Genomic DNA, 14632 nt, shown 5'->3' with positions numbered 1-14632 from the left:
TTTTTTTCTATGATATTGAAGAAGGTGGAGAAAGCCTCAGAATTTGCAGTTTCGAAAGCATTTTCTCCTACAAATTCCAATTTGTCCAGAAGGCTTTGCAGCCAACTCATAGATTTGGAAACGTCTGAGCAAATCGGGGATCATGATGAAGTCTATGCAGAAGGTAAGAGAATACATTTTTTTGCTGCGGTGTTAACAGTTCTTTAGAATACAGCTTATTAAAGCATAACCTGTAATGCATTTCAAAGTACAGAATGGAAATTTTTCTTTCTCTTGCGCTTAAGTTTCATGTTTTTCCACCTCTCTGAAACTAATCTATCCTGGAGTGAACTCCCAATATTACAGGTAAGGCTATATTTAAGGCTCATTCTGTCTCCTGAAATGGAACCACATCAAGAGGCAGGTTGATATGATGCAACTAACTAGTGAGTGTTATAAGGTATCCCTCCTGTGACATGGAGGGCAATATGATCACTTGATCTAGTATTATGAGATCATTTGACCATTAGTTTGTAAATCCACTTTATTCTTTATGAAGAGAGTCTAAGATTGATCTAACCTTCCTACCTCCCCCAAACATTTACTCCTCTGGAATTTAGTATTTTAGTTTCTGTTGCTCTTGGGAACTCCAGCATTTAGGGATGAATAGATCAGGAGGAACCAGCAAAGACTGGAAAGGAGAAGCCACGGAGGTAGGAAGAAAGTCAGAGTGGCCATGTCCTGGAAGCCAGCTTCCATTTGGATGATTGTCTCTTTTTATTCCATTAACTTATTCCATTAAATGTCTCTTTATTCATAGCATGTCTTTATTCAAAATATATATATATAATTTTTTATGTTTATAAGTATATGATAAAAACTTACATGTTTATAATATAATCTATTATATATATTAAAATTATCACTCTGTGCCAGGTACGATTTTAGGTACTGGAGGAACCTAAAATTTTGAACAAGTGAGGCAAAGCTGTTGCTTTCATGGGGTATACATGCTAGTGTGAGAATAAAGGAAACTTAAAATTATTAGGTAGTGATAAATCATTCAAGTTTGGACCTGAATAATAAGAAGGAGCCAGCTAAGCAGTAATGGAGGAGGGGCATCCTAGACAGAGGGAAAGGTAGCATCAAGAGTTAAAGTACAGACAAGCTTGGTGTGTTTGAGGAACTGAAGGAAGACCAGTGTGGCTGGAACATCCCAATGGATATGAGCTTGCAGGAGTGAGCAGAAGACCTAGTACATAGGGCCTATAGGCCTGGTAAAAGAATTTAGATTTTATTCTGAGTATGATGAGACATCATTGAAGGGTTTTAAGCAGAGGTACAACAGATCAATATTTTAAATATATGAAAAGTGGATTATAGGGGAGAAAAGGAGGGAAGAGGGAGATCTGTGAGAGGCTGATGCAGTGGTCTGGGTGAGCAGTAAAGGCCCTTGGTCTTGGGTGGTTGGTAGAACTGGAGATGGAAAAAAGAGATTGGTTCAGAAATTGGCAAGGCTATGTCTTGCCCACCCCATCTCCCAGCCCACTGTTGGGAATACACAATATACTTTAGCCTCTTAAAGTTTCTGAGAAGTCATGCTGTCTAAAAAATAATGTTTACTTACCCCAAATCCCAAGCTTCCTATACCTGGAAACTCCTTTTAGCCTGAAATCCATATTCTTATCCTGAAGAGTTAGTGATACACATTAGAAAGTACTAGTGTATGAACAGAACATGGTTTTCAAAGGTTTATATCCCTTTTCTCCTCTCATCAATCATCTGTTAATATTCAGTAAGAACCAGTGTTCTGAGGAACATATTTTGAGAAACTCTGCCTTAATGTAGCCTTAGAGCCTCTGATCCAACAGGAGATGTTCCTGCAGTTGAACTCTCCAAGGGTAGTTCGCTTTCTTTGTGCTTTTGGGGCACTTCATAGCAAACCCCTCTTTACTAATGAATGGCATTGAGTAGATCTGAATTAGTCTCCATATAAATTATTATACATATAAATGTCTGACTTATTGTGCACAGGGTTAATCAGTAAATATCTGTCCCCTTTCTCTACCTTCCTCTGAAAGCCAATAATATTTATTGCTAGTATACTTTTTACACTTGATTTCTACTATCTTGATTCATTGTTTTCTATTTTATATGTCCCTCATTCCTGTCTATTTTAAATGCCTTTTGGCCTCATTTAATGTAAGAAACATTCCATTCCCTCAGAGCTATATGATCATGGTAACAGTGATGAAGATAGTGCTGAAATATATACTTTTATTCTTTGAAACCCCTATGCCCTACCCATAGAGCTGTTTGATAATGATGATAGTGATGAAGGTATTGCTAAAGTAGACATTTTCTCTCATACCTATATATTTAAGATTTTCTGAATATCACCAAGAAAGAAATTCAAATAGAAGTTGGCTTCCAGGAAATCACACTGTTTTGATTTTTCTCCTACCTCAATGGCCTCTCCTTCCTAGTTTGCTTTTCCAGTTCTGCTTTATCTCTTCAACCCCTAATACCGGAGTTCTTCAGGACTTATTGCTGGAACCAGTTCTCTATCCATCTTCCTCTTTTGGTGCTCTCACGCACTTCTGTGGCTTTAAGTTTTATCCATATGCTGACGACACCCACATTTATTTCTTGAGCTTGGACCTCTCCCCAGAAATCCAGAGTGGTATAGCCAATACCTGTTTGACATTCTTATTTTTATGTCTCCTAAGGATTTCAAACCCAACTAACTAGTCTAAAACTGAGTTCCTGATCTTCCCTGCTGACCTGCTTCTCCCTCGGCCTTCCCTGTCTCAGTAAATGGCATCTCCATTTTTGCAGTTGCTTAGGCCAGAAACCTTGTAGACGTCTTTGATTTCCCATATCCACTACATCAGCAAATCCGTCAGTTGCATCTCAAAACAATACTTTCTAAAACTGGACGATTTTTAATACTTCCTCTCCAGGTCCAGGCTACTATCACTTCTTTCCTGGATTATTGCATTTGCCTCCCAGTTGGTGTCCCCTGCTTCTGTGCAAGGGATTTTCAACCTCAGCACTGTTGATGATATAACAGATAATTATCTTTGGGGTGGGGGCTGTTCCATGCATTGTTGGATGTTTAGCCACATATCTGCCCTCTGCCTTTCAGATGCTAGTATCATTTATCCCTGTTATGATAACCAAAAATGGCTCCAGACATTGCCAGGTGTCCACTGGGGGGCAAGATCATCCCTGATCTAGAACCACTGCTCTAAATCTGATCCCCACATTACCTCTTTACTATATCTCCTGTTATTCCCCCTTAACTCACTCCTTTCTAGCCACACTGCCTCCTTTCTACTTCTCCAACACTCTGGACATTCTCTTCCTTAGGATCTTTGCAAATGCTTTCCCTCTGCATGGAATAACCATATGGCTCACTCCCTCATTTTCTTCCCTTCTTTGCCCAAATGTCTTCTCAGTGAGGCCTTCTTTGAACCCCAAATTTAAAACTATCAATACCTGCCTTCCATTTCTTACACACCATTTCTCCTTTTCCTGCTCTGTTTTTCAGATTTACTTATTTATTGTCTCTCTTCTCCAATTAGAATGTAAACTTCGTTGGTGATAAGTTTTATTTGTCGTATTTGTTGCTCTTTTCCCAGCATCTAACACAGTACCTGACACATGATAGATGCTCAGTATTTACTGAATGAATGAAAACAGTGAATGAAGAAAGTCTCTGAAGTAATAGGAATATTAAAAAGATTTTTTTGTTTTATTGATAGCTCAGGAGCTAGTCAATGACTGGTTAGACACCAAACTTAAGCAAGAACTAGCAAGTGATGGTGAAGATGGTGCTGAAGACACTGTGTCAAATATCTTTCCTGTGCCAGAAGCCAGTGATCATTTGAAATATGGCAAGTTTGATGGTAAGAACTTGTCTGATTGTTCTAAGCTTTAACATCTAATGAATGTATCTAAAAAGTCTTTTTAATTATTTTAAATAATAAATGATATATTATTTGACTTTTCTGTGATTTGCTTAGTTTTATAATTGGCTTTAATTTTTCTTGGTTCAATTTAAATTACTTATCTGTATCCTCAGTATGTTCATGGTGTTTTTTAAACTAAAATATTCTATTTGTAATTCTTCTTATGATTATAATAGCAATTAATGCTCTTTGAGTGTCTCTTCCCATATATTATTGGATGACTCTTTACTTTGATGGGGCTACATTTAAACATTTTATATTTGTAAAAGAGTTTACTACTTGTACACACAACTAGTGAGTGAGGGTTCCTCGCATGTACTCAGAATTTGGCATTTTTTTTCCTCAGCATAAAGATAGGCCTGGTGATGGTGGTGGGCAGCAGCTCCTCATGTGTGACTCACACACCCTTGGTAATCTCACCTGGCAGCATTCCCCTTGTTTAGGACTCTACAGAAATCTACAAAATCCCCAGCCCAGGAATCACAAAGTCATGAGCTCTTAAAGTTAGAGAAATCCTTCCAGATCACCTAGTCTGATCTCCCCGCTTCATCCCCTCTGAGAGAGATCCTTCTATAGTATCCCTCACATGGGGTGATATACTCTCTGCCAGCACATCTCCCAGGATAGGAGGAGCCCATTCACTTGTTGTGGGGCTCTAATCCTCATATATTTTTCTCTCAGGAGAATTAGGAGTTTGACCTCTGTAACCCTTTAGTATAAGAGAAAATAATACCATGTTCCCTTTCCCAAGAAAAGTTGTATTATTGTTTTTTGCACGTGATATAATCATATCTGATCTCATATACTTCAGTGTTCCTAGCTTAAATATACCAATTCTCACAGTAGTTCTTTATATCACATTGTTTCTAAATCTTATCATGCTGGTTGCCTCCTTCTGGATGTTTTCTAATTTATTAATGTCATTATTAAAGTGAGGCATTTCCATACTTCATATTTATTCTGAAACATATACAGAATATAGTGAAACTATGACTCCTTTTATATGGTGCTAATAGATCTAGTTATTTATTTATTTGAGAGAGAGAATGAGATAGAGAGAGAGCATGAGAGGGGAAAGGGTCAGAGGGAGAAGCAGACTCCCTGCTGAGCAGGGAGCCCGATGTGGGACTCGATCCCGGGACTCCAGGATCATGACCTGAGCCGAAGGCAGTCGCTCAACCAACTGAGCCACCCAGGCGCCCTAGATCTAGTTATATTTCTTTACTTAGATTGGCAGTTATCATCTAGTATCATACCAGGCCTCATTCATCTTATGCTTGTAGAGTTTTTTGTTTTATTTCCTTTTTTTTTTTGATTGCAACATTCCTATTATGTAGCCATTTAAAAAGGATGTTTACCAAAAATACTGATTAATGGGATTATCTCAATAGACTCAGAAAAAGTACTTGACAAAATCTGACATCCATTCCTGATAAAAATGCTCAGCAAACTAGTAACAGAAGGTAAATTTCTCAACCTGACAAAGGGCATTTACAGAAGACATACAGAAAACAAATACCAAAATGACAAACATAAGCTATACGTTATCAGGAATTACATCTAATGTAAATGGATTAAATAGTCCAATTAAAAGACAAAGATTGGCAGAATGATTTTTAAAATATGACATAATTATATGCTATCCACAGGAGACACAATTTAGATTCAAAGACACAAATAGATTGAAAGTAAAAAGATGGGAAAAGCTATACCATGCAATCAGTAACCAAAAGAAAGTGAGAGCAGCTTACTAATTCAGGAAAAAAATAGACTGTAACATAAAAAATTGTTACTAGGGACCAAGAAGGGCATTTTATAATGATAAAGGGTCAGCCATCAAGAAAACATAACAAGTATAAACATACGTACACCTAACAAAAGAGCCCCAAAACAGGGGCACCTGGGTGGCTCAGTTGGGTAAGCATCTGCCTTCAACTCGGGTCACGATTTTGGGGTCCTGGGATCAAGCACTGCATCGGGCTCCCTGCTCAACGATGAGGCTGCTTCTCTCTCTCTGCCCCTCCCCCTGCTCATGTTCTCTCTCTCTCTCTCTCTCAAATAAATAAAATCTTTAAAAAAAGAAAAAAGCCCTAAAATACATGAAGCAAAAACTGACAAAGTCGAAGGGAGAAATAGGTAATTGTACAATTCTCCAAATTATTTGGAGACCTTATGCCCCATTTTCAATGATGTATGGAACTAAACAGAACATCAACAAGGAAGATGTTCCTATCATTAGTCATTGAGAAAACGCAAATTAAAACTACCTTGAGTAACCACTACATACCTATCAAAATGGCTTATATCCAAAGACTGACCATACTAAGTATTGGTGAGGATGTAGAGGAACCAGAACACTCCAATACTGCTGGTGAGAATATAAAATTTTGTGACCACTTTGGAAAACTGTTTGACAGTTTTTTAAAAAGTTAAACAGATACTTCTAAGATCAAGCCATTCCACTCCTAGGCATTTTTCCAAGAGAAAAGAAAGCATATGTTCATACAAAAACTTGTACACAAATGTTTATAACAACTTTATTTGTCATAGCCAAAATCTGGAAACAGCCCAAATGTCTGTCCATGAATGAATGAACAAATTATGGTATACCCATACAGTGGAACACTAATCAGCAATAAAAAGTGATAAACTGTTGATATAACAACATGATGAATCTCAGAAATAATTACGCTGAGTAAAAGAAGCCTGACCAAAAAAAGAGTACATAGTGTATGATTTAATTGATAAGAAATTCTAGAAAATGTAAATTAATTTATCCTGAGAGAAAGCAGGTCTGTGGTTGCCTGGGATAAGACCAGGAACATGGGGAGGAGTGGGAGGAAGAGATTGCAAATCAGCTTGAGGACCCTTTTGGAGCTGACAGACATGTTCTTTATCTTGATTATAGTGATGGTTTTACTGGTAGATGTGTATGTCAAAACTTATGGTAGACTTTAAATATTTACAGTGTATTGTATGTCAGTTATACCTCAATAAAGCCATTTAAAAAAAACAATGGAGTCTTCAAGGATGTTTAGACTGAAGTAGTATCTTTTACATTTGGCAGTGAAGGAGTCTTTCGTGACTTGGGTGATGATAATTCCTCATGAGTGGAATTTTCTTTCCTCTCAGTTGAAGGTAGTTAATTGCTGAGGGCTATACTCATCCAATTGGCATTATCAGTTACTATTTATTGAACACTCACAGCTTAGTATTTTTATTGTACCAAGATTATTTATATAAATATGGAAATTGTACTAAATTTTTTTTTAATTTTCCCTCTTTTTGTTGTTGCTCTGTCTCCCCCAGAGTTGTGTGGCTATTTGGAGGAAGAAGAGGAAAGTACCACCGTTCAAAAATTTATAGACCATCTGCTCCATAAAAAAGTGGTGGATTCTGGAATGTTGGAAGATCTTGGAATGAATGGAAACCAAGACAAGCAGCAGCAGAAGGATCCTCGTCTTACCATGGAGATGAGACATAAGCAGGTGGGAGGGAAAAACAAAATTAAAATGGGTAACAGGAAGCAATCTTTGTGTAGCACATTTAATAAGCTTAAATAAAGACTTAGGCTTTATTATGAAAAAGAGTGCCATCTGTGGTTTGGTTAGAAAGAATAAAAATAAAATATAAGAACTTCAGAAGAAAAATAATGCTCATAAACTGAGGACAGGAAACAGTTTATTTAAAAAAACCAAAAAAAGGAATAATTGATTTTGAACAATGGAGTGGTGAACTATATTAGTTTGTATATGGTACTATTATAAATATGTAGATTGGTTTTGCTTGAATTTGATTTTTGAACTGTGACATCAAAATATTAATATCATGAATATTCTAGTGAATGTTATAATGATAATTCTTTTCCAGACAACTGAAAAATTCACTCATTTTGTGATTATAATTTGAAAGGGAGGACAGATCTGAATTAAATCTAGTTCAGCTGTTTTGAATTAGAAAGGCATATGGGAACTTTCCTTTCTTCAAAGGGAATAAATAGTGGGTTATAGGAAAAAGATGCGTCTCAATTCTTTGTAGGGGAGCTTCAGGAAATCAGAATGACCAAGTCTTTTCCACATGTCCAGAACTAAGACTGAACTAGAATGAATGTCTATACATTGTATAGACATTTTTTATAACCCTGAATAGAAATTTTTTTAACCCTGTAACCCTTTTTATAACCCTGAATTTCTGATTCCTTTAAAGCATTAAGGTGTGCCTAATCAGCACTAAGGATGTTAGAAAAAGGGGTAGAAGTATGATCCTAGTTTGGGTTTGATAAAAGGGAGGAGAGAAGGTTCAATAAGAGATTGCCAATATCTAGAAGTCTTATAAGTAAAGAATAAGACAAGGTCAGTGAAGAGGGAGGTAGAGGAGCACTCCTTAATTCATTGCTAGAAGAGCCTCTAGAGAATTAATGGGTTTGTGTAGCACATTTAATAAGCTTAAATAAAGACTTAGGCTTTATTATGAAAAAGATAAATTATTGAAAAATTGATTGTGCTTATTCAGAATATCGTGGTTTTGATTTCTAAATATGAGCCAGAATCATTGATACATTTAAATAATGATCAAAGTGAATAGTGTTGTGTTCCTCAGGCAGTAAATCACTGTTGTATCTTTCACGATGTAGCCTCCCCACTATATCCATATTCTTTCCTAAATGGCGTGCACAGAGGGCCTAAATAAACAGCTGAAGTATACACCTTGGAAAATTTTAGGGGTGGGATATCATTACTAAGTAAGAATCCAGAACTTGGCATCTGACCCAGTAAATTTTCAACTTTCCATGGTGCAGATCATTCCCAGAGTGCTGGGAGTCCTCTGACCTGACTTCATCTAGACTTTTGTATTGGCTCTTACCCAAGTAAACAAATGAAGTCTTCCTATTCTTCCAGTGAACAGTGAGCTTCTGGGCCAGAATGTTTCAAACTGGGCATATTGTGAACTTGAAAATGTATTCTAAGCTTTTGTGTATCCTTTTCTACTTGAAAGGCTGCATTCCACCCTCACTGTGTTCTCTTTAAGGTAAAAGAAAATCGCATGAGACATGAGAAAGAACTGGAGCGCCAGAGAATGGAAAAGGCCCTGAAAAAATCGGTCTTCTTAGAGGCTCAGTATTTGGTGCAGGAAGAGAAGAAAAAGAAGGCTCTGGAGGCCAAGAAAGAGGAGGAGGAGATTCAAAGGGAGATGGTAAAGCTGCGGAGGGAGATAATTGAGAGGAGACGAACTGTGGAAGAAGCATGGAAAATGTAAGCCAGCCGTGGTGAGCGGTGTGAAGTTTTTTTTGTCTAAGCAGTCATTTTGGAAGTTTAAGTTTTTCTGTTTCCTCTGGGTCTTGTCCCTTTACATACTTAATTGCAACCATAAAGTACATTTATTTTGCTTGTTTTAGTTAACACATTGCCCAGAGTCCTGAGGTCTGTATATTATTACTCCATTGAGTTCCTAGACCGTAATTTATGTAATGAGCTTCCCCCCCATCTGATAAGCATTTCAACTATTTCAGGTTTTTCACCATATAATAATGCAGTGAGCTCCCTTAAGCATAGAGCTTTCTACATTCTTAGGCATGTAATTACTGAGTTAAATGGTATAGGCCTTTGATGACTCTTGAAACATTGGCAAATTGCTTTCTAAATGGGTTGTACTTACACCATTGCTGGCAGTGGACGAGGTTACCACACTTTTTAGCATTAGGAAGAAATATCATTTTCAATACTTTTGCACTTTTAATAGGTATTATGTTGGTTAGTTTGCATTTCTTTGGTTACCTGAACATTGTTAAAATTGTTTGCTAATTGTGCCTCAGCCTATGTGAAGGGTGTGAGTGTCTTATCTTCTGATAATCATACAGAGTCATCATTGCCTTCCAACCACTGATAAAAACAGGAATATTTGACCTAACAGGAAAATCAAAATAGTCCTCACAGGATGTAGTACTGTTATATATCCTCATGCAGAAAATGAGCTTCTAAGTGAAATAACTAATGTATTCATTCTGAGAAACAGCACTGATGCATGAACTGCAAAAAGCCTTGGAGTAACGTGCCTGAAGTGACTGAATACTCATACTCGGAGGCCTGTAAGACCTATTCGATAATCCCTCCTGCCCCCATCAGCCTACACAGCTTTTCCCCCTGTGTTCCTGATTGCTCTTATTCTACCCAATTTAAAACAGCTCGGCAGTGGACGAGTGCTTTGCTCTTTCAAGTGCCAGCCTCAGGCCTCCTCCAGACACCATTCCCTTTAGAAAGCAATCACCAGTTTTTAGTGAGTTCTTGCTAAGGTCAACCTTACTTTTAGATTGCTTTTAAACCCTGAAAAATCTAGGCTGACTTAAAATAAATTGTGAAAACAAGTAACATTTGATGGGAGCAGGACGCTCTGTTCATAGTGGGCACTCAACAGATGCTCACTGACCACTCATTAAAATCTTATCCATGGTTACAGTGATTCAGGTAACATGCTATACTGCTAGCAGATGAACTGATTTAAATGTTCCAGAAGGCAATTTGGCAATAAACAGGAGCCATAAAAATGGTATTACCACTTGACCTGGAAATTCCAGTGTTAGGAAAACACCCCTAAGAAAATGATCAGAAATCCAAAGATTTGTGCACAAAGATAATATAAATAATATTATATATTTATAATGGGCATTAATAAATACTGGAGAAATTAATGAAAATGGTTATACAGTGAGGCAGCACTGACATGTTGTCAATGTTTTTTTCTGGGTGGAAATATGGATGGCTTTTATATCCAATTTTTCACAATAAGCGGCTATCCCTTTTATAACAGATACATATTTTAATGTTATTTGAAAGTCAGATCCATGGTATTAGAACTGTATTTCTTTAAATGGCCACTGTGGTCGGCCTATAACTGTCTAACATAACACTGTTATGGCATTTGGATAGAGTCAGTAAAATTTTATTATTGATAGAGTTTTTAATTTATTTGTAAGCTATCCTAAATCTGCTTTATTGCATAGTTTCAAAATATCTCCTCTAAGAGATTTATTAATTATTAATTAATTAAGGCAAAAATGGCAACTTCATACTGGAGAGGTCCCCTTAGCCAAGTGATGGTTAACATCACCAATAATAAGATATAACACTGTGTCCTCTGTATGTATATGAGAATTAATGAGAATGTCTATAGAGTATCCTGGCATCCCTCTCAACTTGAGTTTCCACAACTATAAAGTCAAATTCAGAAAGATAAGGTGACTTGTGTGAGTTTTCACAGCTGGTTTGTGGCCAGAGCCCATGAATCCTGATTCCTGACTATTTCTACTGTGTCACTGGTAGTATATATACCTTCCACACATACACATACATATACTTTAGTACACTCCAGTAAGAAGGCAGTGACTGTGAACTTGCTTGAATGGGTATGTGGAAGAGGGATGACCTGGATGAGAAAGGATATATGGGTGAGACAGCGGATGACCAGAGAGATGAGCAACAAATTTACAGAGCGATTCCCCTGTCACTTGCCTGAAAGTTTTTTCCTTATTGTTCTATTTTTTCTCTTTTCAGCTATTTTAGAATTAATATAAATTTCACTCGTTATATAAGAATACCTGATTCTTTTATTATTTTTTTCCCTAGAAGCCTTGTAAAAGCCTTGGGGTAAAAATCTCATCCCTCTCTTACCTGAGGGTCCTTTTCTTTTTGTCTCTCCCTTAGAAGAAAAGAGAGAGCTTAACATATTGTTAACTCTCAAATTTTGATCAAAGTATCCCTTGATGATAAACTCAATAAAAATACTTTACCAAAATATTTATAGGGCTTTCTACTTTTCAGAGTGTAACAGTCTCATTTAATCTATATTTTATAAAGGAGTAAACTAAGGTTTAAAAAAAAAATCACCCTACAATGTAGTTTTAGAACCAAATCTAAAAATCTGTCTTCTGGGGGCGCCTGGGTGGCTCAGTCGTTAAGCGTCTGCCTTTGGCTCAGGTCATGATCCCAGGGTCCTGGGATCAAGCCCTACATCGGACTCTCTGCTCCGCGGGAAGCCTGCTTCTCCCTCTCCCACTCTCCCTGCTTGTGTTCCCTCTCGTGCTCTGTCTCTCTCTGTCAAATAAATAAATAAAATCTTTTAAAAAAATAAAAAATAAATAAATAAAAATCTGTCTTCTCATGGAAAATTCAGTGTTCATTCCTCTATAGTAGGTTGTAATTACCCATCATTAATTATGTTGTTCATACATGTATTTTTTAAAATTGTTAACAGAGAGAGAAAAAAGCAGGAAGAAAATTCTCCCAAAAATACAGAAAAAGGCATGGTTCAGAGTGATTATATTCTTCTGGGTGAAGAAAAAATGGCAAAAGAAAGAAAAAAGAAACTGAGAGAGTTATTAATCCAAACTTTCAAGGAAAATCATCAGGTGGGAATTATAACTTCTCTTTTTTCAGCATTCTGTGGTGTAAATGACAGAGGGCTCCATCAGAGATGGGCCAGTGTCACACTAAGCCCAACTGAGCCTCATCACAAATACCAAAATGCCCACACCATTGGTTCTATGCTGCCCACCTGGCCTAGGGCATGGGGTCGTGCTCCAGTCCGCTGTCCAGGGGCTATTCTTATAGATACTTTGTGTGATCTTGGGAAATTGGTGTGAATTCAGGGTGGCTTCCTAAATTTCTCTTTTCAGAATAGCATGTAACTACTAATGTAGATCTCTGGTAGGTTTTTGAAAGCTTGGCTACCACAGTCTTCTGGATTATTCAGAAGAATTACTCAGAAAAGTTACTTGCCTTCTGGGAGCTAAGATCTTAAAGCAATGATACACTTCTCTTTTTCATGGTCTGCATTTTATTTTACTCTTTTCTCCTTCTCTTTTACTTTTTGTAAAAAACAAAACCAAACAACAACAAAAAAACTAGTCTATTTTTATTGACAAATGAGCATCCTTTCCAGGCCATTTAAGCAGAAGTTTCTTTCAGTGAAGTGGGATTGACAGCAGTATGCATTTGAAACTTACAACATTTCAGGTAAAAGGGATTAGTTGGAAGATATTTAAAGTGAGAAGGTTGGATGAGAAAAGATAAGTATATTTTATATTTCTTGTAACACCCACCCAGAGCCTTAGGCTTCGCTGAAATTTAGTGAAAGTTAGTGAAGTGAATGCAGGAATGCACAGATTTAACAAGAGAAAAGACAATGTCAAGATGATATTGAGGGAGCTTGATAAATATAGGATAGACTTACAGAAGCCCTGGAAATCAGTATCAGGAATTTGAATATAATATTGATAACTGGGGTATGAGCAAGAAAGTAATGTAATCTAAACAACATAAAAAGAGACATGGGGCGCCTAGGTGGCTCAGTTGCTTAAGCGTCTGCCTTTGGCTTAGGTCATGATCTCAGGGTCCTGGGATTGAGCCCCGTGTCAGGCTCCCTGCTCAGCGAGGAGTCTGCTTCTCCCTCTCCCTCATGCTCTCCCTCTCAAATCTTAAAAAAACAGAGACATGTTTGATAGAGGTATTTTGGACTGATGGGCAAGAAGTCATAATTATTGAGATATAAAACAACAAAAGCTTTGGTCAGAGTTTTGGCTTTAGGAATAGTGAGGGAAGAGTTAGCAGGAGGAAATGTTAAGAGTTGACATTAACATTTTGAGAAAGATTGGCAAGGACTCAGATGTTGTATCCTTCAGAAGACAGATAGAATTCGTGTGTCCTGGAATAACAGTTCAGATTTCTGAAGGAAAATGGGAAAGGAGATGAATACTCAGGGGGCCATCTAGAGAAGGAGTGAGGAAAACGTGCCATGTTATGTCACCCATCCAATGAGAGATGAATAAGACATGTGTTTTCTAGAAACTTAAATTTTAAATTCACTGTACAGGAAGAAATAATACATGTTTTAGGTAGAAGTGGCTAGCTATGGATTTTAGACACTTGTGAAGAGTTTTACAAAATTAGTGGTCCACCTAAAACCGATTACTCAGTTTTAAAAAGAACAACCAGTGTAACTTAAAAATGTGAGATTATGAATAAATTATCTCCACTCCTCACAGATTCTGCTTGATCTAAACCTATACTATATTAAGTTCTTATTTTGAAATAATTTTAGAACAGAAAAATTGCCAAAACAGGACACAGAATACCTGAATTCCCTTCATGCAGCTTTCCCCAATGTTAACATCTTATGTAAATGTAGCATAATTATCAAAACTAGGAAATTAACCTTGGTACAATACCATCAAATACCATTAACTAAACTATACACCTTATTAGAATGTCACCAGTTTTTCCACTAATGTCCTTTTTCTATTCCAGTACTTAGCCCATGATTCTACATTAGAGAATGCCTAAGAATAATAAAATTTAAAAAATTAAAAAAAAAAAAAAGAATGCCTGGGAGTATATATCTAGGACTCAGTCCATAATTCTGTCTCATATAGCTGTCATGTCTCCTTTGCCTCTTCCAGCTTTATGACAGCTCCTCAGTCTTTCCTTATCTTTTATGGCCTTGACAATTTTTTAAGGGTACTGATCAGGTATTTTGTAGAATGTCTCTTAGCATTCTGAAAACATTGGGTTTTCTGATATTTTCTCCTGCTTAGATTGAGATTATGCATTTTTGGCAACTTTACTACAAGAAGTGATGCTGTGCCCTTCTCAGGATCATGCTGGGGGTACACAATGTTAGTATGCTGG

At 37.0% G+C, this 14632-nt stretch overlaps 1 protein-coding gene across 7 annotated transcripts in view; it reads left to right on the top strand.

The window, feature by feature from the left end:
- The window catches only part of CCDC191 (coiled-coil domain containing 191), an 88965-nt gene that overhangs the window by 10324 nt on the left and 64009 nt on the right, over nucleotides 1-14632 (top strand). For 6 of the 7 annotated variants that reach the window (XR_012378478.1, XM_073893543.1, XM_073893549.1 and 3 more), the window contains 5 exons: nucleotides 22-163; nucleotides 3747-3890; nucleotides 7263-7441; nucleotides 8982-9205; nucleotides 12201-12354. Coding sequence is in view for 6 of the 7 variants with exons in the window: in XM_073893543.1 (XP_073749644.1) it covers nucleotides 22-163; nucleotides 3747-3890; nucleotides 7263-7441; nucleotides 8982-9205; nucleotides 12201-12354 (843 nt within the window). In the remaining variant the exon portion in view is untranslated. The remainder of the gene's footprint in view (nucleotides 1-21; nucleotides 164-3746; nucleotides 3891-7262; nucleotides 7442-8981; nucleotides 9206-12200; nucleotides 12355-14632) is intronic. The other variant, XM_073893548.1, reaches the window with a different exon arrangement.

Source organism: Callorhinus ursinus, unplaced genomic scaffold (assembly GCF_003265705.2).
Source record: "Callorhinus ursinus isolate GAN/ISIS: 27379988/994484 unplaced genomic scaffold, GSC_fseal_2.0 scaffold1, whole genome shotgun sequence".
Classification (NCBI taxonomy): domain Eukaryota; kingdom Metazoa; phylum Chordata; class Mammalia; order Carnivora; family Otariidae; genus Callorhinus; species Callorhinus ursinus.
This window is presented reverse-complemented; position numbering and strand designations above follow the sequence as displayed.